The following is a 25,041-nucleotide window of genomic DNA, read 5'->3' as shown; positions in this document are numbered from 1 at the left end:
GTGTGATGAGATAATGTTTGAGAGATGCAGAAGCTGATTGAGATGGCCTTGTGCAGGGAAAGGTATCAGAACCACCACCACTTGATTTTTCTTACCAAGATTTTTTCTCCATTGGAAGCCATGACCAGGAACTTAGAGAAGCTATTACTCAACTTTAACAATGGATTTCAAAGTACATTTCATATCACATAATCGTGGAGAAGTAGATTTGATAAGAGATGATTGAGAAAAGTACTTTTGTTTTTTGAGGTCACGTTGAATGAAAAAGAGAGGGATATAATGATGACATCACAACAGGTGGAAATGATCAAAACAAAAAGAAGATTTCATGCAGAGACTAATCCAGGATTTCTAGATGAAAGAACTGAGAAATTTGAAGTGGCACGCTCCAGGAAAGAGATATTTGTATTTTTACAAAATGAAACGGATTTATGGATGGAAACAAGATAAATTGGATGCAAGCAAGCCCTTACTCCATTGATCTCAAGCATAAGCTATAGGAAGCTAAAGTAAAACCCGTAGTAGACAAAGAATGAACCAAAGATAAAGACTGATCTTGTTCAAACATGGCCAAGGCATATAACATATTCAGTTAGTCTCATTAGTCAATTCATGCTCAATGCAAGAGAACCTCACCTTAAATCTGCAGTATACAGAGTTAGTACAATAGTTAGTTACTCACACTAGTGGTGTCTAAACAAGGAAGCAGTTGAATTTAATCACAATTTCCAGTTAAGCATCCAACAATCTATTCATTCAAATATCCTCAACGACCAATATCCAACGAATGTTGGCACCTTCAGAACTCTAAGACCACACAAAAAGAACACAATTTCTACCACACACAATGACAGAGACAAAACAACATGAAAATGAAAAAAAGAAAGAAAGCAAGCATCATTCAAGTACAATTTCTTCTCAACAAAAAATCAATTTTGAAAATAAACTTACCTCGAAAGAAAAATGGACGAAGATGCCAGGCTCTGCAGACCCCGACCACGAACTTAACAAGCCCACATCACCCCAACGCTACCGTCAAGCCAACCTCGATTACCCACCACCATTACCGCAAAACGCCAACTAGCACGACCCACCACCCTGCCGGAAAGACCATGCCACCAACGACCTAAGCTCCGCGAAAGAACGCCTTACGGTGACCAAAAATGGACTATGGCTTTGGTATCGTTGGAGGAATTTCTGAAATTTGGGCAGAAGAGAGGGGGAATTACTGACAATTTGGGCAGAGGAGAGGAAGCTTACGACTTTGGTATCGTTGGAGGAGCACGGGGGAAGGGTTGAAGGGAAGGGTTTTGGGCGACAAAGAATAGGACGAAGACTAAGGCTGGTGGGAAAATGAATTGCAGAGAGGGAATAACTTAAAATTCTTTGAATACATTACCGAAGGCCTCTAAGCCCTCAATAATTGACTTCACCACTGCATTACCGAGGGCTCCTAGGCTGTGGGTAAAAGGCCGCCGGAAAAACGCACATTTCCTATAGTGAAGACATCAGACAAGTCAATGATTGCAAATATTTAAGAATATCTTATATGATTTAAGTCAACAACAAGCAAAGAAGTCTTTTGAAGATTTCAAATTGTTTGAAGGATATGTTGAGTCTATTAAGGAGGAGGTTCACCGGGAAGATACAAACACCAATAATATTGGAGTCCAACCACATAAGGGATTTACACCACTCTCTACCCAAAACCTTAAGGCAATGGGTTAATGGGTCTTTCACCTTTATATACTACTCTACTTTCTCATTTCTATCCATTGTGAGACTTAGACTCACACTTGGATTCCCAACAATCTCCCCCTCAAGGGTGAGTCCCTTCCACATAGGTACACTCTCCCTCCAGCGGAAGCATTCCCAACCAACCACAACCACGAGTAGCCCCTTTCCAAGGATCGTTCATCTTAACGGGACTTGCTTACCTGAATACCCTTTGTCAAGAAGACTTTTGGTATAGGGACCATTATACTCGTTTGAGCTGGTCACCAAGACAAACCATCGGTTATAATACCACTGTTGTGTCTATCAAGGAGGAGGTTCACCAAGGAGATACAAACACCAATAACATTGGAGCTCAACCACATAAGGGATTAACACCACTCTCTACCCAAAACCTTAAGACAATAGATTAATGGGTCTTTAACCTTTATATACTGCTCTACTTTGTCATTTCTATCCAATGTGAGACTTAGACTCACACTTGGATTCCCAACAAGATATCCTAAGATTACATTCAAAGTCACAACCGTACTGTATGAATTGAAGAATGAAGAAATTTAAATTAAAGAAATACAAGAAAGCAAGGAATAGATAAATTGAAGATGAAAATACTATAATGATAATCAAGAATCTTGTAGATGAAAATATTGAAAAGAAAAAATATTTAGAGAAAGAAATACATCAATGATCATATTCTACAATGTGATTATAAATTCCAAGACCTAGATGAAGAAAAAAAGAATAAATGCTTAACAAAAATAGAAAATGGATAAGTAGAAGATTCAGATACAAACTAAGATTATAGAGTTAAATTCTATTAGTTAAGAGAAATATTGGATTGTGTGATTAATCATTTCAAAATCATTCACCTATGAAGTATACCTTATGAGTTTTGATTACTCTCTTAATTAATGTTAGGTTGATTAATTCTAACTTATATACTTATTTGCTTAAGTACAACGGTGAAAGAAAAGAGTAGGACTTTACATGTAGATGATGAAAAATTTAACTAAGGAAGAGATAGAGAATCAAGCTATTTTCACATATTTGTTTTATGCATGTTTGAAGTTGAAATTCCTATTAAGTTCACCGGAAGAAAACTTGGGTTAGCTTTATTAGTGTGATGTGGCTCTAGAAGGGGGGAAGGGGATGAATAGAGTCTGAAAAATAAAATTAAAAAACTACACGCACAAATATATAATAACAAACTAATTATAAATTCAAAGTAAAAGAGTAGGAAAAGATAAAATTCACACAATAGATTTATACTAGTTCACCTACACCCAAAGCTTCGTCCATTCTCTTAAGCAACCTACTCAAGAAGTTTCACTAATCAACAACTTTGATCAGTAACAAGTATCATCCTCTCCATGTTACAAGAGTTTCAACCTCTCCAGGTACATAAGTATAAACATCTTTAGACAACACTTAGTATTAACCTCTCTAGGTATCTTCTCAATCTCCTCCTAAAATCAATATCTGTCAATTACAACAATGAAAAAATGTCACTTCAACCTAAATTGACTTTTATTTATAATAAACTATTTAAGTACATTAACATAAATTGATGACCAAGTCTTTGGTTCACACCAAAATTTCCACAACATGACAACAACATCCATTAATATAAACTTCAACAATAATATTAGTTTTGTTGTTGTGGACCTCAAATACCATATCATCTCCTTCCTTCAACCCATATTGTGTGCGAAATTTCTTCCATATTTTTCAAACTTTGTGGAATTACGTGACTTGGAAATCAACACTCTGCACATAACCCCACCCTTATGGTCAAGCATCAAAACCTCTGCCAATCATTTGTTCCTCATGAAGGTTGCGAATCTACTTTGTAAGTCCTCCTCCAACACAAAAAAGAAATTCAAGACAATTAGATTGTGAGCTTCAATTATCTTAGCCAACAACAAAGGATTGACAACATACCAAATGACTTCCTTATGATTGAACTTTACAAACTATGTGACATTCGAAATCAAACTACAACCACAAAAGAAGTCTAAAATTAAAGTTCTTACATTAAAATTAAAGATAATTGAATCAGGAATACAATGCAAAAAAAAATCAACTCAATCGGATAAGTATAGAGAAAGTTATAGAACAAACAAGTAGTAGATGTCAAATCTGTGAGCATTTAAACAAGAATTGAACTCTACAAATTGTATGGGATTTTCAAAATCAAACTACAACCACAAAAGAAGTCCAAAATTTAAGTTCTTATAGTCAAAATAAGATAATTGAATTAGAATGCAATGCAAAAAAAAATCAACTCAATCGGATAACTATAGAGAATGTTATAGACCAAACAAGCAACAAAGGTCAAATCTGTCAACATTTAAACCAGAATTGAACTCTACAAATTGTATGTCACTTTCAAAATCAAACTCCAACAACGAAAAAAGTCCAAAATTTAAGTTCTTGAATTCAAATTAAAGATAATTGAATAAGGAATGCAATGCAAAAAGAAATCAACTCGATCAAATAATTGTAGAGAAAGTTTTAGACCAAACAAGTAGTAGAGGTCAAATTTCTCAGCATTTAAACCAGAAATGAACTCTAAAAACTCTATGGGATTTTCAAAATCAAATTGCAACCATAACATAAGTCCAAAATTTAAGTTATTGCATTCAAATTACAGATAATTGAATCAGCAATGCAATGCAAAAAAATCAACTCAACCAAATAACTATAGAGACATTTATAGACCAAACAAGTAGTAGAGGACAAATGTGTCAGCATTTAAATTACGTCCATCAAACTTGCAGGGTAAAGAGCTTAAAAACTGGTACAGTGAGATTGTCAAATTCAGATTCAAAACTATAATAATAGCTTAAAATCTTATTCTAGAAAAAACTAATTGATTACGAACACCAACAGAAAGGCCACCAACTTCCACACAGAAAAGACAATCATCCAAACTAATCACACGACTGAATGAAATGCAACACATACAAAGTGTACTCAACAACACATGTTATGACAAACAAACAATGATCATTAAGCAACAAAGTCATCACTCATTTTCTTTGAAAAAAACAGCTTAACAATACATGTACACATACAAATTATACTCAACAACACATGTTATGACAAAGAAACAATGATCATTAAGTAACAAAATCGTCACTCATTTTTACTCGTATACATAAATAACTGAAATTGTTTTGAACTATCGTATAACCCTACATACCTTATTCCTGCCATGACTATGTTGACCAACTTCACTAAGGTTGTCCATTTCAGAAATACTTAATGTTGACGAAAAAAGAGTCCAAAAATTAAAAAGAAAGCAAAAATATCAAAACGAGACATTCACAAAAAAGACCCAATTACCTATACCAAAACACAAACACCACCAACACCCAAACCGATGACCAATGAACGACGTAACCACCACACTAAAACCGATGAATGTTCCACGAAAGCATTAAAAAAATCCAGAACCTATTACCAAAACACAAAGCGTGAAACCCACGGTCAACGCACGACAACACTTCGACATGAACACCGATAGACCGATTGGTTGCTGCGATGTCCTCCCACCAAAAAGTCCCACAATGAAAACCAATTTCGAGAATGAAAATCAATTTTAAACCAAAATGAGGAAAACGGCAAAACCCAAATCCTTAAAATTGAATTTTCCAAGTTTTTTTTTGTTTTAAATTCGGGTTATGTAGACCAATAGTTTCTTTACACGTAGTGGAGTTAAAATGTTATAAAAAAAAACGAAGTGAAAAATCATTATCCTACTCTCAAATATCAACCTAAGTGAACTGTGAGAATGTCTAAAATATGTTTATAAAAATATATTTAATTATCATCTCAAATTTTAGTTTGTAATACATAATTCTATCAATATACTCCTCTAAGTGTATCTCACTTTAAAAAATATAAACTTGATCCAAAAGGAGTTGACGTCCGCACAGATTAGTCTAGATCAGCCCATATCCAAAAGTATAAACAAATGGATATATATTAGTCTCAAGATACAAACAAAGTATTATGTAGTATTTTGTAGATATGCTACCAAGAAATACAAAGACTGTAACTTCTCTAGTTACATGATCATAGACGAGAAACATGAAGAAATAACTCAATACAAGTTAATGATCAAAACTTGGTACCATAAGACCACTTAAATTCACCAGATCCTTCTGGAAACTTGAATGCGCTCAAATTATATATTATATATATGGAAAAAAGAAGAAGAAATGAATGGAACATGACCCTAATGTACAAAGGAATCCTTCCTGACCCTGAAAGAAGATAGGGCTCGTTTCTGGCTGCACTCAAACAAGATTGATAGTGAACGAGACGTAAGGGTGGGCATCAGCATCACCTGCTACAAGGCCAGCCATCCCAACCCCATCATCCTCGGTCTTCCAGTAACCACTGCACGTAAAACATAAAAGGAACAATAACAACATGAGCATGTAACATTAAAAACAAAAAAAGAAGCTATATTATAGATAAATAATATAACTATAGATATGGCCTTGTGGATCAAATATATGGAGGATGCAAGTTCTGCTGAAGTATGTCATAGGAATTAATGATTGAATGTATGAGCATGTTGTATCATAATGCTAGTATACCGCCCTCATATTGCACGGCTAGGATTAAAGTAGAATTAAAAGATAGCAATAATAATAATAATTATAATAATAGTAGTAGTAAAAGCAAGACAACGATAATATTGAGTTCGGTTTCCGATAATAATGGGTTGGCGTTGCCTACAATAATTGAAGGCAATTAAAGATAAAGTATGTGGTAGTATGGTGTAATGACGTGGACAGTATAATTGATGCTTCCTTGAAAAAGGAGCATTGGATATTTTGGAGAGAAAATCACAGGACGTTGACAAGCATGCAAAATGCTACACTGAAGGACAGATTATGTGAAGCAGTAACAAATTTCGTTTGCTTACTATCTCTTTCTCATCTGGTTCTGAAGAGTGCCAAGTGTCAACATCTCAAATAATTTTGAAAGTAGTCAATAATAATGGATTAAGGAATCACCAAATAATTGAAGCCTGTTGAGTTTCTAATGCATTTACCATATTTTATGTGAAAGATGCACGAAACTGTAAAAGTAAAACACTGCCCAAGACACATTTAGTGAAACTGTAAAACTAAAACACTGCCCAAGACACACTTAGTGACACTCGCCAAATAAAAAAGCAATTTTCTTAAGCATCTTATTTTCTCTTGAATCAATACGAGGTAGGGGGCGAAAGAGAAAAGTATCTTGACCCCAAACATGTCATTGACTTCCCATAAATCAATCTTGGTAGCGTAAAAAATTAAGTATATCTATTTTAAGCTACATACACAGAAATAAGTCTCTTACCTGTTTGTGCTGTCGCTCAACCCTTCAAGGATAGAGCGTACTTTCTTCTCAGATTTGACTGATGGAGCTAAAACACATGCCTGGATGACCACAAGAACCAATGGTCAGTTATAAAATATTTGGAGCGAAAAAGGCGAAACTGAAAGTTGTTATATCTAACCAAGAAAGATGGTGGAAGACCATATCTCAGAATGCTCTCAGTAAATACACGTACTGCACAAAAGTGCATCCAGGAGCTGAAAACCTTCAGTAAATAAAAAAAGTAAAAACATTAAATCAGAAATCACATCATTTATGATAACAGGGCAAGAACAAGAGAGAGATCACAGAACTTAACTATATTTTATGATACTGAGAAGTGATAACAGAATTTTCAAATGTAAATAAAAAATGTAGAAATTTAAACCGAAAAATTAAGGGGCTGCTAAAAGTGCCAACAGTGGTGAAGAGGGAAAAGGCATCATCTAGACCATTATATATAGGATTCTCTTTTTCTTGTGTTCATATTTTGTTTTCTATTTTATCCTTTATGTAATAGCCTTTTTTTAAGAAAAAATTAAATTAATTGTTTTACTATTTTATTATTTAAGTGACACTTTTTTAAAATTTAACTTTCTTTTTACATTTTGGCCGTTTTTTTTTTAAATTTAACTATTTTTTAAATTCAAATAACTACCTATTATAAAAGAATTTCTACAAAATAAATAAAAACCACTTGCAATAAAATTATAAAATTTATTTATATTTATGTTTATAATTATAATAATAATAATAATTTTATTATTTTTTATTAACACAAAAAAAAGTAAATACAAATGTAAATTGCAGATACTCAAGGAATTCATAATAATTGATTTCATTATCTGTGCTCAGTTTCCTCCTATCCGACCTGAATATTGTGCATTGTAATATTTTGTTTGGACAGCTATTGTACAAATTAATTGATGTGATAAATAATGAATAATACCTCTCCATAACTAGTATAACACCACTGCAACAGAGAGGACCTCAAACTTTCCTGGTCATCTATCAATTTCTCTAACTCTTGCTTGCGACTCTCGTGTGATTCAGGACTGTATTCGAAATCACGAATCTGAAGTATGATATATTTCCATTAAAATACTTTTCTTCAACCCCCGAATTGATATTGCATAACATGCCTCATGCTTTCCCATATATTTCCATAAACAAGTTAATGGATGTAAATCTAAAAAAAGGATATGAATTTTACCAATCCTCTAAAACTGAAGACAGTATTCGCAACTTGAGAAAATATACTTACTTGGAACCCTTTTTCTCGTGCACTAGTTCTAAAATTGTCTGCAACACGACTGAATAGTGTTACAGTATAAAGAGCATATTCGTTATCTTCATACAACTTCTTGGAAGACCTGGGAACCTAAAATACTTATTTTAATCAGAATTAGAAATAAACCAAGGCAAAAAGATTGTATTCAGGAATATTCCAGAATTAAGCATGGTTGAACTATTTATTTAAATTCAGAGATTGTTTATATTAATTGAGTAAAAATATAGTGAATCATCATTCATAATAATCTTGGGTAAGTAGCAGCTGAGTATATAAGCAAATATGTAGCAACTCTTACCACATAGTTGGTCAATGTTTCATAGCTTGAGAGCCAATCCTTCTGTGAATACTTTGGAACAATAGCAAGCAGGGTAGTTAAATTTTCTGATGTTATAATATCCTCAGGTTTTACCAAGTTGGAAAGATCACGCACAGCTAAGCTAAAAAAAGCAAAAAGGGCATTCAAGTCAGATAAGAAATATAACAGTATTAAATTAAAAAGTCATGATCGGCCAATAAACAACATTCGCACCTTCCAGTTTGCTTTCTATTGATGGTATTAAGCTGACTGCGGATATTGTTATACTCAGAAACACGAACCTGAAAAGAAAAACAGAGCTAAGCGCAAAATAGAAAATTTAATCAACACAGTGTAAAATGGGGATTCTTTATTTTACATTGTTCATCAGCAATGAACAATGGCATTCTTCCTTTTTCTTTATCTTTTCAAGAATGGAACTACTTTAGCAAAACCCACTGAAATTATATGGTCAAAACAATTTCATATGGCAGATAGAAAGCCTTGAGTTTTATTTTATTTTATGGGCTTGAAAGGAAGAACTTCTAAATTCAATTCAGCCTACATTGTTCAAAATGGGCATCTAAGATATGAAAGATTGACTACATTTCTAAGGGTTTCACTCAAATGTGTGGTTACTTGGAGAGTTTTTCACTAGTTGCAAAGATGAATACAGCTAGGTTAATATTATCTCTTGCTACAGATAATTGCATGGAATTACAGCAGTGTGATGAGAAGAATGCTTTCAAGCATGGGGATCTTGAGGAGGAAATCTACATGGATGTTCCTCCAGTATATAAAGTTGCTGCCAATTATGTTTGCAAGTTAAGAAAAGCTTTATATGGCTTTGGAAAAAAGCTCCCGCAGTGTGGTTTGAGAGACTCAATAAAGTCATGAAAACCTCAGGATACAAAGTCAAGGAAACAGCACCTTAATTATCACACACCCCACCTCAAGGGGAGAGACTATATTGTTAGTGTATGTAGATGATATAATTGTCATTGGTGATGATTGGAATGAACAACTCGAGTCAACATTTATCAAAATAGTTTAAGATAAAAACTCTAGGGAGACTGAAACGTCATTTGGGAATTGAAAAGTATCAATCCAAGGTATTACTTGACATTCATTATGCAATTGGGAAAACTCGATAACTTTGAGAAAAATGAGAAAAGAAACTTGAGAGATCTTAACTTGAATTATATTTAGATACATATTCTAGTATATAGAGATATGTATCTTGCAACAAAAGTACAAGGCAAGAGAACAAGATAGAAGATAATGTTCACCCCTAGGACTCTAGGCTAATAATATATACAACACAAAACAATTTGCTCAGAAAATAAAATAAACTATCTTAGCACTCCCACCTAGAGCTGGAGCATATAGATTCTATGTGCCAAGCTGGAAACATATAACTTGAATGAGGTCCTATCAAGGATTTTATCAAAATATCTACCAATTGAAAATTTGAGCCAACAAAGATAACAACTTTTCTCAAACAAAATGACAATTAATTTCAATGTGCTTATTATAAAACACATAGTTAGAAGAAATGAGAAAAGTGCTTCATAATCACAATAAATTCTAATTTCCCAAATTCAAAAACTTTCAGATTTTGAAGAAAATGTTTTAACCACAAATGATAACAAGTGAGTGATGTTATATCTCTATATTCAACTAGTAACATGATCTTAAAATTGGCATCAAAGGTTACTGAACAATTTCAAACTCTCTTTTCCACTGAATTATTCCAGTTAAAAAACTCTTAAAACTCCAAAACCATCTCCTTTTCCCTTTAAGCTTCCTGTAAAAGGGTCCTATTTGCTAGCAAACACTTAGCTGCAAAAACTACCTTCCAACTGTATTCTTAGTCTTTGTTTTTAAACTTCCTCCTATAATAAACCCTTAATCCTGCCATATTGTCAACATTTTGTATTTTCTTGCCTAACACACCCAAAAATCAAACAAGGCACAAAACCAAACAACAAACACTAATCAATAAATAAAACACTACAGAAAATTACTCCAAAACACAATAATGCCAAACATGACATTAAATGATGGAACAGGATTAGAAATACAAAAGATCAGCTTAGCCATTCTGACTGAAATCATCTCCCTGCCTGAAAATCCCTTTGTTATACTCACCCAACCTCTCTAAAATCACTATAAACCATCATCAAATTGTCACTAGCCATAGGAACATCTGTCATGACTTAAATAACATAGTTGTTCCTGTTAGAATAAGCAATAAATATATTTAGGAAGTAGTTGTATTAGGAAAATGCTAGTACCTATTAGTCCTTCCTATCTTTGTACCTAAGTATATATGATTGATCTTTGATCTTCCCTATACACATTGAGTCAGAATCTTATCAATATAAATATGAGAACATATGAAGGGAGTTTTCAAGCTCTCTCAATTACTCTTAAATACAGTCTCTTTTATTTATCCTAACTTGGAACCAAAACGGCTCCATCCCACTCTGCTAGTCTCTATCCTCTCTGGCACAGTTTTCACCACTGTTTGCTATGTCTCAGTTTTCTCCAGTGAACACCAGATCTAGAGTGTCCTTCCAAGTGACATCTAACCCCACTAGTCCCAGAAACTAATTTCCTCCACGCATTGCAACGTACTCATTCTCTATTCTCTCACTGGAACTTTGTTGCGCCACCATCATAGGTCACCAGAACTCCCTGTCTCTATTATGACCATTGGAACTTCATTTTGATGTCATGAAAGGTTATCCTAGTTGAAGGTCACCTTAAGGTTCTAATCTACCTTAGTTGTTTTGTTCTTCTCTACCACTGAAAAGGTTTGGATCTGCTGCCTGTTTCTCTTTGCACGATTATCCTAACAAAACAAGCAATGTCTCTAATGCTGAAATTGTTAAACCAAAATTCTCTAATGATGAAAACCAAGAATATTTGAGGTTGAAATCTAATAGCTTAGCACAATCATTTGTAAATCACAACTTCTCAACAACTTGCATCTCAAAATCCATGGAAGGTCAAAGTCCATGGATAATTAATTCAGCTACTTCTGACCACATTTCGGGTAATGCCTCCTTGTTCTAATCCCTTTGCTTTCCCAAAAATCCTCATTTCATAACCTTAGCCAAGGGCTGTAAAATCTCCTCCCAAAGAATTTGTCAGGTTTCATTTCTCCTTCCCTAAATCTAAAATCAGTTCTTTTTGTTCCTTCTTGTCCTTTCAATCTTATTTCTTTGAGTCAATTAACCAAGTCTTTAAATTGTTCAATAACTTATGATATCAATTCCTTTGTTATACAGGAATGTGGTACACGTCAACTGATTGGAGAATGATATGAATCTAGAGGTTTGTTATATAAAGATAAAGGCTCCAAGACAAAGTTTGTTATATGAAGATAAAGGTAATACCCAAGTCTCAGGGTATGGCGATGTTGACTGGGCAGGATCTATATACATTGAGATTGACTATCACTTTCTTCGGGAAAAGTTGTTGTCCAAGGAAATGTGTAGTGAGTTTGTTGGATCCAATGATCAACTTGTAGATGTGTTAACAAAATCATTAAGGGGACCTCAAATTGATTTTATTTGTTCCAAGCATGGTACATACAATTTGTATGCTCCAAGCTTAAGGAGGAGTGTTAAAATAAGTATTAAATATAGTTAGGAAGTAGTTGAATTGGTAAAATGTTATTACCTATTAGTTGTACCTATCTTGGTACCTAAGTATCTATGATTGATCTTTGATCTCCCCTATACACATTGTATCAAAATCCTATCAATACAAATATGAGAACAAAAAATGAATATAGTCTCTTTATTTATTTTAATTGTTACAATATGAGGGGAGTTTTCAAGCTTTCTCAATTACTGTTAAATATAGTCTCTTTTATTAATCTTAACTCTTCCAATAACTAGAAGAAAAACTGAAAAAAAAAAAAAAAAGCATGAAGAATGTGAAAGCAATAACCATTAAAGCATTAGCCTCTTATTCATTTTCAACCTAATTAATGTGTTACTAATCTTTTACCTTGAAGTAGTAATCAAGAAGGAAAACCAGATACTTGACCTTCCTCAATAGTTAGCACGACCACTAAATTACAACAGGATATATATACATCACTGTAAAAATATAGTCTGCGCAAATCACACAACAAAATCAAATTATGTCCAAATCTGCGTTAGAAATATGAATAACCTTGAGATCATCCTCAATCTTTGCCACCTGACCATGAATCCCATCCACAGTCTCCTTCAACGGCGACATAGTCGGGTACCTGGCTTCATCCCAAGCAAACCTACATCCACCACAGCACCGCCAAATCTTCATCACAAAACAATAATTCATCAGAAACAAATCACAGTCTTCACAGTTTCCAGTCGAACAAACCTCGTCAAGTACGAATCAACAGGTACTCCATCCACCGTCAAACTACTGGTCACCGCGCCCGACACTCTCTCCAGATCATCAATCTGTCGCCTGATCTTGTGTGACACTCCCTCCACGAAGTTGTTCGACTGCACACACACACACAAAACAGATCTAGCACAGTGAACAAATAAGCAATTAATGATCTCTAAGAAATCCGCAGCCGTGCCACAACGTAACAACATTCCTCCGTAATTTTTTTCTCAATATCCAGGATTGGAACGGAACCCATGAACAGGTGAAACCAGTGAAAATTTTGTTGGTGTGATGGAGAATTTTACGCACCTTGACGAGATCGTCGCTGAGAGAGAGGAGAGAGTCTAGGGTTCCGACGCGGAGATTAGGAATGTTGAACTGCGAATTAGAAGAGAAAATGAGAAGAAAATAAGAGACGGTAGTTAGTTATATAATGTGAAGCGTTGAGAGAGAAAAAAAATAGAATGTACTCTGTAAAGAGGGGTGTCGAAGGAGTGTTTGGAGATTTCTTCCTGCAATTTGTTCCACAAAGTGGATGCGGAATTCGGAACAGGGAGAGACACTACCCAGTACCTCGTCGCCATTCGACCTTTCTTTCTCTGATCACGCGGAGAAATGAAATATACAGAGAGAAAGACCGTGTTCGTTTGTTTGTCTGAGGGTTGATGGAAATTGGAAATAGATCGTGCTTCTTCACACACACAGTTTTAACGTGCAATTAGATTTTGTTTTCTAGTTGGGCGTCATTGCATGAATGGTTGTTTTGGAGAAGAAAGGGATGAAAACGGAAACAACTGGAAACGGGAAAATTTTAACACATGGAAGTATGAAATAAATTTTTAATTATTTGATTTAATAAAAATGAAAATTATGTGAAGGGGACAATTATTTTTTTTCACTTTGTCATATACGAGAAGCTGCATAAAAAGAAATATAATTTTTCTTGTCATAGTATTTCTGAAAATAAAAAGAAAATATTCCAACGTTATAGAAAACAATATTTTAATTTCATTGGGTTTGAAACTAGAATTAACAATTAAATTGGTTAAAATTCTAGATTAATTAATGAATTATTTGTTACAATACTAAATGTTATTTCATGACATTGTAAAGATTTCTCTTTTCGGTTTTTTTTCTCCGACATTTAAATCAGCAATTGATTAGAGTTACCAAGTTAAATCTAAATTAATGAAAAAAAAAAAGTAAATTACTATTAATGTTTTATTTATAGTGTTTTACCTTGTTGATCACGGGTTCAACTAGATAGGTCACACTCCTGTGGGTAGGATGACAACGGGTCGGGTCGAGCACGGATAGTGCATACCCACAACTCGATCCGACAAAAAAAAATTCACCCGCTACCCACATGAATATCCGTTTAAAAAATATTCACGGATATTTTAAAACTTGCGGATATCCGTGGATACCCACGAATACCCGCAAATATTTAAAAAAATATATTTTTATAAAATATTATAATAAAACTTAAATAAAATTACAAAAAATATATAAATTTTAATTATATTTAACCTTATAAAATATAAATTAATGTTAATTTTAATTAAATTTAACTTAATAAAATATAAATTAAATTTTTATTTTTACTTTTTGTGGGTAGTGGATATCCGCAGGTACGGATAGTATAATACCCACACCCGACCCGTTTATAAGCGGTATTAAAAAACCCACTACCCGCAATCCGCGGGTAGTAAACATCCGCGGATACCAACTATCTGTCGCGAATTTTATCCGCGGATATCATCGGGCACGGATTTTTTTGTCTTCCCTACCTGTGGGTCTATCAACCGCAAAACTCAGTGGTCCAATTACTTGCTTTAGGCTTAATCTTTAGCCATTTAAACAGTTCATCCATGCTCTTAGTTAGAAGACACTAGTACCAGGTATCCAAATTGAGGTACCTGGTCGTTGGTACTCAGTATGTCGTCATGTTTAAGGCTATTGACCTTATATGGAAGGGTCAAAGGGTCTTTAGCCCTACCTAATACATCAGACCCCCAATCTTTACATGACTACAAGGCGTGTAAAGAGTACATAGCATCCAGTGTGACCGAAGCAATATGTCAATCCTAGTATTCGGTTATGATATTTGCAATAGAAGCTTTTGCAAAGAAAAACTGTTATCTTTGGCCTTATCCCTACGAGTATAGTAACCACAGCCTCAAGGAACATAGTGACGAAGGTTGAAATGTTGAAGGAGTATTTTAATGGTGTAATGATGTGACCTTTGGTGATAGATGTAGAAATTGGTATCGTGTAGCGAAACGTTTTAAAGAGCATGAAAACAAACACAAACCAAGAAAGGAGGGGTAAATTGGTTCTTTCAAAAATTTTAGCTTTCTTTTAGAACTTTTTTCGAACATTTTAAAGTTAGGAGATGTAGAGTTAAAGAAAAGCACACAAAGAATTTTTATACTGATTCGAATCAAAAGATTCTACGTCCAGTTGTTAATCACTATAAAAGAGTGATTAAATTTTCACTAAAAGTTACTTTGAAGTTACAATATGAACAATGAAATTATAAGAACAGAAAACCCCTTCCTTTGACACACGAGGGAATGAATACCGGCTTAATCAACTAGTAAAGAACCGTTTGCACCTTTAGACACACTAAAACCAAAGTTCTCCTTTTTCAAGACTTGATCAAGCTAAGACTTAAACTCAAGAACTTCCTCAGAACCAATTATGTGCTCTTAGTAGTTTAGGTAACATGTAAAAGGTTTAAAAGACTTCTATTTATAGGCCAAGGGTTAGGAAATGAAAAGACAACTCCTAACTGCTAGAGATAGTCGATTATGTCAAGAGATAATCGATTCTTTCAAGCCGTTATGGGTTTTGGAAAACGTGATAATCGATTATCCTTAGTGATAATCGATTATTGTCGAACCCGAACAATTTAAAACTTGTAGTGATAATCGATTATCCTTAGTGATAATCGATTATTGCCGAGACAAAGCCTTTTCTACTTTTACTTGTGATAATCGATTATTCCCTATGATAATCGATTATTGCCGCGAAAGATCAATAAAAAGGAATAACTTATAAGAATTCTAAGTGCTTACAATTGAAAGATAAACCTAATACAAATGATTCTGCAATAGATGTTTTAACAATGTATGTAAAAGTTCCTTGAAGTCTTCAAGTGTATCATCGTCAAAATCTTCATCAAAGCATTGATGTTCTTCATTGGTAACAATCTCTCCCTTTTTTATGATGATAAAAAATCATCTTTGTTAAAAGCACTTTTGTGTAGCCTGCATTCTTTTTTACTTTAAACAAGACACAAAGGTTAATAGTTTTAAACAATAAAAATATATTTTTTGTTTCTCCCCCTTTTTTATCATAAACAAAAAGTACCATAAGTAGGAGAGACTTCCCCTTAATAAAGGCTCCCCTCAACAAAATAATTTATCAATCAAAGACAATATAATTTTGATTTAACATAAATGAGACTAGTACATCATAATTTTAAAAAATACAAGGAAACATAAATGCAAGGCTGAAAAGAATTACAATTATATTTAAATGAGAGGGGACTAGGAGGATAATCAGGAGGTTGAAGGTTAAAGTGACTCTCAATATTTCCAAGCCAAGTATCAAAATCCTTTAAATGCTCGCACACATAATCATGGTGAGACTGATGCAACTTCATTAGTTCATCATGTCTGCACTGTTGGAGAGTGGTCATCTGCTCCATTTGACGAGTTAGATTGGCAAGATGTTCCTCAATGGAAAAGGAGGATGATGAAGGAATATGAGAAGATCCAGTTTTAGATGGGTTAGTTACATTAATAGGCTCAGCCTTGTGAGTATCTTCATCATCATCATCATCATCATCATCATCTTGTTGAGCATCATCTTTGTGCACAAAAATGTTGCCACGAGCAATAAAACTCATTTGGCGTAAGGTAGTTTTGCCAATTCAGAACCGACAACTTGGATGACAACTTTGTTTTCTCTAACAACATTTACTCCTTTATATTCAAGGATTCTACATACAAGAAGGGCATAAGGTAGATGATAGACATGATATCTCTACACCTTCATCATGGTTTCAACAATGAGGGAGGGCCAATCAATATGAATATGATTGAGAAGCCCATAGATAATAAGAAGATCTTGTTCGGAGCATTGGGGATGGTTGGTGGGGTGCGAGCAAAGGACCTAAACAATCAGATAATGAATAAGACGTTCTTCAACTTTGAATCCACCCACTAGAAGTTGTTTACACCCAGTTGGAGTTGTGGTTTCCTTAAGAAGGATTAGTAGGCAAGGACACGATTGAAGTCATCTACTCCGAGGTGAACTTTTACAACATCATCCAGGATTGGGAGCATGGCTACATTTGCCCACATATCATCATCAAGGATGATATTGACGCCTTTGACCTTTGTTGTGGCCACTCCATCACGAACACGAAGGTTGAAATAGAAAACGTGGAGAAGATCGGGATAGATGCAACCTTTTTCCTCCACAAGATATTGTAAACCTTGATCTTCCATAAGGTTGGGGAATTGAAATCCATAGAATCTGACCAACCTAAATTAACATATTTGGAGGAAATTATTTTCTTCTCCTTCCATAAATGAGTAAACTCCCCATGCTTTTTAGTGTTAGAGAGCCACCCATTAATGTTGGCAAGGCGAGGTGCATGAGGATGAGCAGAGGAAGAAGCTCTAGTTCTTCTTCTTGTGGGCATTTTTCTACGAGAATCTGCCATTGATTTTGAAAGTATAGAGAAGTATGAAGAAGAGAGTGCAAGACTTTTGCAAGAGAATGAGAGAAAGAGCTTTCGAGAGCTTAATTGGGCAGAGTTTGGGGCAAAAGTGGGTTTTAATGGATTATTGGGTGCTATTTATAAAGAAAAAGAACAAACTAGAGGTTTATGGTCGTTTCTAGCCATTTTGGACCGTTGCAACGACTACATTTTGAAATAAAGATGTGTGGTAATTGATTGTCACTAATGATAATCGATTATCGTTTCAAAAATTATTTCCAGAAATCGCAAATAATCGATTATTGCTTCAAATAATCGATTATTACCGAATGAAAAACCTAGTTGCTAAAAAATCTCGAGATAATCGATTATGACATGAGATAATCGATTATTACCGAATCAAAAACATTTCTTAGTTCAAAGATGATCGATTGTGACCTAGAGATAATCGATTATTATGCGATGATTTACGAAAAACGTAAAGTTTAACAAAATTTGAGTTCTAAGACATAACACTTCTAACTCTCTCTTAAGTTCATAAATCTATCCTTAGGCAATGGTTTGGTGGAGATGTGTACTGCATTATATCAATATATTCAATGATGCAATCAACTTTCTGAATATGATCTCTTAAAAAGTGATGTATAATTTCAATGTGCTTAGTCCTGGAGTGCATTATAAGGTTCTTAGTTAGATTGATGACACTTTTATTGTCACATTTTAACATAATGTGATTAAGGAAGATGTCAAAATCTTCAAGTTGTTGTTTCATCCAAAGAATTTGGACACAACAATTCCCAACAGCTATATATTCTGCTTCAGTGGTAGACAATGTTATACATGCCTATTTCTTTAAATGCCATGAAACTAAAGAGCAACCTAGAAAGTGACAAGTTCCACTAGTGCTCTTTCTATCAATTTTACATCCATCATAATCCACATTAGACTATCCTATAAGACTTGGGGTTGCATCTGAAGGGTACCATAATCCAAAATAGGTAGTTCCTTTGATGTATTCCAATATTCTATTAACAGCTACAAGATGAGATTCTTTGGGATTGGCTTGATATCTAGCACACACACAAACACTTTGCATTATGTTTGGTCTACTAGCTGTATGATAGAGTAGGGATCCTATCATTCCTCTAAACATGGTTTGATTAACTTCTAACCCAGATTCATCCTTATCCAAATAACATGAGGCTCTCATGGGAGTGTTTTCTTGTTTAGCAGTATCCATTCTAAATTTCTTAAGAATTTTTTTGCACTATTTTGTTTGGGAAATAAAAGTTCCCCCATTCATTTGCTTAATTTGCAGTCCTAAGAAAAATGTTAACTCACCCGTCATAGACATTTCAAACTCTTCTTGCATTATACTAGCAAATCCTTCACTTAAGGAATTATCAGTTGACCCAAATATTATGTCATCAATATAAACCTGAACAAGCAAAATATGACTTCCTACTTTCTTTATGAACAAGGTTGAATCAACCTTTCCTCTAGAGAAGTCATTTTCAATCAAAAAGTTACTAAGTCTTTCATACCAAGACCTAGGTGCTTGTTTAAGGCCATACAAAACTTTCTTCAATTTAAAAACATGATTAGGAAATTTAAAATTTTCAAAACCAAGAGTTTTTCAACATATGCTTCTTATTTGATAAAACCATTTAAAAAGACACTTTTCATATCCATTTGATACAATTTAAATTTCATCAAAGAAGCATAAGCAAGCAATAATCTAATAGTTTTTAACCTTGCCATCGGTGCATAAGTTTCATCATAGTCAATACCTTCTTCTTGGCAATATCCTTTAGCTACTAATCTTGCTTTGTTCTTGGTTATGTGACCATCCTCGTCCAACTTGTTTTGGAAGACCCATTTTGTTCTAATCACTTGATAATGTTCTTCTCTAGGAATAAGTTCCCAAACTTCATTCCTTTTAAATTGATTTAGCTCTTCTTGCATAGCTACACACCATTTATCATTTTGAAGAGCCTCACTAATGTTTTTGGGTTCTATCTGAGAAATAAAAGCAACAATCATGAAGAAGTTATTTAAGTTTCATCTAGTAGTTACCCCTGTTGAGATATCTCCAATAATGTTGTCCATAGAAAGGTTTCGTGGTTGTTGATAGCCTCTAGGATCATCTTCATGTTGTAGAAATTGGTATCGCGTAGTGCAACGTTTTAAAGAGCATGAAAATGGACACAAACTAATAGGGAAGGGGTGAATTGTTTCTTTTAAAAATTTTAGCTTTCTTTTAGAACTTTCTTCGAACAATTTAAAGTTAGGAGGTGTAGAGTTAAAGAAAAGCACACAAAATTTTATACTGATTCGAATCAAAATATTCTACGTCTAATTGTTAATCACTAAAAAAGAGTGATTAACTTTTCAGTAAAAATTCCTTTGAAGTTACAATATGAACAATGAAATTATAAGAAAAAAAAACACCTTCCTTTGATACATGAGGGAATGAACAACAACTTAATCAACTTGCAGAAAACCGTTTGCACCTTTAAACACACTAAAACTAAGTTTCTCCTTCCTCAAGACTTGATCAAGTTAAGACTTAAAGTCAAGAACTTCCTTAGAACCAATTTTGTGCTCTTAGTAGTTGGGGTAACCCCATAAAAGGTTTAAGAGGCTTCTATTTATAGGCTAGGGGTTAAGAAATGAAAAGACAACTCCTAACTGCTAGAGATAATCGATTATGTCAAGTGATAATTGATTATTTGAAGCCGTTATGGGTTTCGGAAAACGTGATAATTGATTATCCTTAGCGATAATCGATTATCGCCGAGACGAAGCCTTTTCTACTTTTACTTGTGATAATCAGTTATCCCTTATGTTCCTCATTGACAACAATACAGTTTGGCATATAAATCAAAATGTCAGCTTCTCATGAGTTTATTACTGTTCATGAAGGAGTGTAAGGTCCATGGGCTTCCTAGAATAGATGTAGCCCAAAAAGTTGAATAGTCACCGTTTTGCTATAAATAGGGAGGGACGAACCATAATTCACCACTCTATTTTTCTGGTTTACTTATTGTCTTGTGTCTACCAAAGAAATTGGACTTTCCTTAAGCGAAGTGTTTGATCTTCTTTATCAGGTATGTTTGAGTCCTTTACTAATAACAATCTTGGTAGTAGGTGATACGTTGTCGTTAAAGCTATCAAATTAATACTACTTTACAAGGCAACTTCAGTATTGCCAAGTTAGTAGTCAACAAACTAGATAGGGTTAAAGTAGATTATAGCAGTGGTTTAAACATCAATCGATTGGTAGTTAAAACTAATTAGTTAAATGTGTCAACCATCATATCCCTAAATCAGGACTTTGGCTCAATGAAAAGTGCAAACTTTGAAAAACATTTTGAACAATTCTGAAAAGCATTTTTCATGTGAGAAACCTTTGTTCTCTGATTTAGAGGAGTTAGTAACTTTGTGAAGTTGTGATTGCTTTAACTTTTTTGTTTTCCTTGGACAAGATCATGTATCTTGAAAAAGCTAGGGAGAACTTTTCAAGTTTGATCATTTCTTGTCTTGCATTATGTTTGTTTTCGTGGTTCTAGAGAACGTACATGTTGTAATAAGGTATTGAATAGGTAGGTTGCTTGTTGTGGGTTTCAAGAAGTGTGTTTGATATTAAAAGATTGTGTGTAATTGTAATATTGTGATTTTTGTTAGTGAAAAGCTATGCTGAAGTTGCATATGCAATTAAATGTAGCTCACAAGAGTGAACTAGTATAAAATTCATATATCTTGATGTTTTGTTTTCTTATTTTTTCAAGTTCTTGTTTCTTATTTGTTTTAAATCAAGATCCATCATTTACAACATTCAAAGAAGATTATAGCAGTGGTTTAAACACCAATCAAACAATTAGTTTATTGTTTGTACTTTTGTTTGATATGCATTGAGAGATACTACTTTGAGTGTCAATAATTTGGATTACGATATATGTGTGTTAATTTTCTAGCATTTTAATAAGTTGATTTCATTTTATAATTGATTAAAATGTTGATGTCTAGTATCTTTGAAATTATGAAATTTCTTTGGTCATATAGAATTTTTGGCTCTTTATGATAGTAGTTATGGATCTCTTTAGAGAGGCTCCTTGAGTGATTATAGCTTGAAAAATGATTCAATTCTTTTGGGTACATAGTTCTATGATATGATGTTTTGTTTCGTGTGTATGTCACCATGTGTTTTGAATGGGTTGTTGTAAGAAAAAATGATGCATGAATGTTATATAATTGATATGATTTAAAATAAATTAGTAGTTGATTTTCACTATCTAAAGTTTTGGGTATCTCATGTGTAACTATTGTTAGTATTTGGTGAACTTCCATGTATTTTGCTCTTGGCAAAAAAAAATTAAAAGTTTATATATATATATATATATATATATATATATATATATTTTTTTATATATATATATATATATATAAATATATATATATATATATATATATATATATATATATATATATATATATATGGTTTAATGTTTCAGTATGTTCCTATTTTCGTTCAGAATCTCAAATAGGTCCCTTCTTTTTCGGCGTCTCAATTGGGTTCTTATTTTTGTAAAATTGAATAAATAGAGGCTTGCCGTCAAATTGAAAAGACACCGTTAAGGAGAGTGTTACGTAGCATACTAATAGTGTCTTTTTAAATGACCTGGCATTAAAAACATGTGTGAAGTGTATTTTTTTAATTTGTGAATTAAAAAATGGAGTGCAAAGAGGGGAAATAAAATTAAAATAAGGGCAAAGTGGGCAAAACAAATTAAATTAAGTGCAACAACCCCTTTCTCTGCAATTGCGAAATCGAAATCAAATTGGGGAAGGTGAGTTTTAGGGTTCATGGGAGGCGGTGCCACCGGCGAATCTGAACCGGAACACGGAGTGGTTCACGTACCCTGGCATCTGGACCACCTACATCCTCATCCTTTTTTTTATTGGATCCTCGTTCTCTCCATCTTCGGTTGCTCCCCTGGCATCGCATGGACCATCGTTAATCTCGCACATTTTTTTGTATCTTCCTTTTTCTCTTCTTTTAATCAATTAATTTAATCACTGTCTTTTGTTCTAAGAAAATGAAATTGAGTTCTGGGTCTTTGATTTGTTACCTGATTTATCACTGGTCTTGATGACCTTGTAGTTTAAGGCTTTTTAGGGTAAGCGCAATATGTGAAGTTGAATGCCATCTTACATGGATTTTAATTATGATTGACCTGGATAGAATTGGGGTGTTAATTTATTGTTTCGTTCGTCGTTATTAAGTATGTGATTGTAATCCAATTGGCACAATACATGGTTTTAATATTCCGAAACATTGATTGTGAGAGAGGTTGGGTGGGAAAGGGAATTACCTTTATCCTGCAATTGCGAAATCAAATTATGCCTAAAAGACCTAAAAGAAAAAGAAGACCGGAACCCTAAAATTCACCTTCTGCATTTCATTATCAATCTCTTCCAATCAAACGAAAAACAATTTTTTTTCCATGAACCCTAATACGAAGCTTCAATCTTCTTTCCCCATTCTGATTTGGATTTCTCAATTGCAGGGTTGCACTTAATTTATTTTCTTTTGCCTAGTTTGCCCTTAAGTAAACCTGATTTCCTCTCTTTGTAATCCATTTTTTAATACAAAATACAATTCAAACTCGTTTTTAATGTCACGTCTGATTAAACAATACACTAACCATGCCACATAACCCAATTTTAAACGGCCGGTTGTCCAATTTGACGACAAGCCTTTATTTGATTCAATTTTACAAAAATAAAGACCCAATTGAGACAAGGAAAAAGAAGAGAACCTATTTAAAATTCTGAACGAAAACAAAAGCCTACCGAAACATTAAACATATATATATATATATATATTTCAGATACCATTGAATGAGTTTATTTTTAATACTAAGATTTTTGCTGGATTAATTTTTGTTTGTTGTGTTTATGTTTGACCGTAATGGTTATAATTTATCCCAATAACAAATAATAGTACAAAAGTTCAGAAATATACACAATCATTAAAAGAAAAATATGAAGAGATGTTTGAACACTCTTATATTTATTTGTTATATACATTAGGAACACGAAAATTGAAGTGTTACATTTGGCAGCCTTGTGTCGGTCGGCTCTCTCGTCAAAAAGTTCTTACTCGAGCCGATTGAACCTCATTCTCCTTCTTCTCATCATCAAGACGTCGTGTTTTCTAAGAATAGCTATCAAATACAAAGTCTGGTCTTTCACGCATGAAAATGTCTAGTTGGTTCGAGATATGCTTTTTCTCCTCGGACACCTCCTTCAGTGCCTTCTTCAATTCTTGGATCTTGGCTTCCCAGTTATCGATATTTGGAATAGAACCAAACTTCACCATTTCTGAGCCAAGTCGTCGACACCTATTACTAGTAAAGAACATCTCGGCCCTTTAAAAGAACAAATATAAAGACAGTAAACTAAATGAATGTAAATATTATAAAATAAAATGTAGATAAGCTTTGAAATTCATATAGGAAACCTTTCTGAATTAATAGATTAGAATAAAATAGTCACTAAGGGTAGACATTATTTTTAAAACATAATTTTCGATACCTTGGTATTGAAATAGGCATAATGTGAATTCCTTCACATGGACACTTTGGCATTACTATCATACACATAAATTAAAATCAACGTAACATATATTGGTAATAAGACACATCAAGACAAATATTAAGTAGAAGTAAAGAAGTACATCTATGAAAGGATAATAAGTCTGATCTTGAAAGAATTATTTGAACTTGTATTTTAATTTTCTTTAAAATAAACTCCATAAAACATATCTGAGAAAAATAATAAAGAGATTCAAACAGTTTGTTATCACAATTATTTTTCTTGATATTTCTTCTTATCACACTGTATTAAATATTATAAAGGCACTCCTATCTTTTCTTCTGTATGTGTACCTTAAATACGAATGTCTACCAATTCCTCTTTTATTTAAGATTTAGATGTGAGAAAATATCCATAATTTTATCATATTATAACTATAATTGTATACTATCGTTTATTTAGTAACATATTTAATAAACTGAAATTTAAATGCTATTTATTTTATACATTTTAGTTTTCCAAAAGTACACTTATTTAATTAAAATGCCGGCTTTCATTTATTGTCTTTAAATTAAGAAATATAACAAATGGAAATGGAGGTGA

The 25,041-nt window shown here is 33.5% G+C and overlaps 1 protein-coding gene across 1 annotated transcript; it reads right to left on the bottom strand.

Moving 5' to 3' along the window:
• Positions 1-5,694: 5,694 nt before the first annotated feature.
• On the bottom strand, positions 5,695-13,889 carry LOC124836450 (V-type proton ATPase subunit C-like). The gene is made up of 11 exons (XM_088113602.1): positions 13,574-13,889; positions 13,413-13,481; positions 13,089-13,216; positions 12,897-12,996; positions 8,940-9,007; positions 8,706-8,847; positions 8,381-8,497; positions 8,066-8,191; positions 7,259-7,342; positions 7,099-7,178; positions 5,695-6,141 (listed from the first exon to the last, which is right to left on the bottom strand). Exons 1-11 carry the CDS (start codon positions 13,685-13,687, stop codon positions 6,039-6,041), a joined length of 1,131 nt encoding a protein of 376 aa, XP_087969728.1. The 5' UTR covers positions 13,688-13,889; the 3' UTR covers positions 5,695-6,038.
• Between the last annotated feature and the right edge of the window lie 11,152 nt (positions 13,890-25,041).

Source organism: Vigna umbellata, chromosome 4 (assembly GCF_029865625.1).
Source record: "Vigna umbellata cultivar VRB3 chromosome 4, Vumbellata_1.0, whole genome shotgun sequence".
NCBI lineage: Eukaryota > Viridiplantae > Streptophyta > Magnoliopsida > Fabales > Fabaceae > Vigna > Vigna umbellata.
The sequence above is the reverse complement of the archived record's forward strand: the minus strand, read 5'-3'. Positions and strand labels throughout refer to the sequence as shown.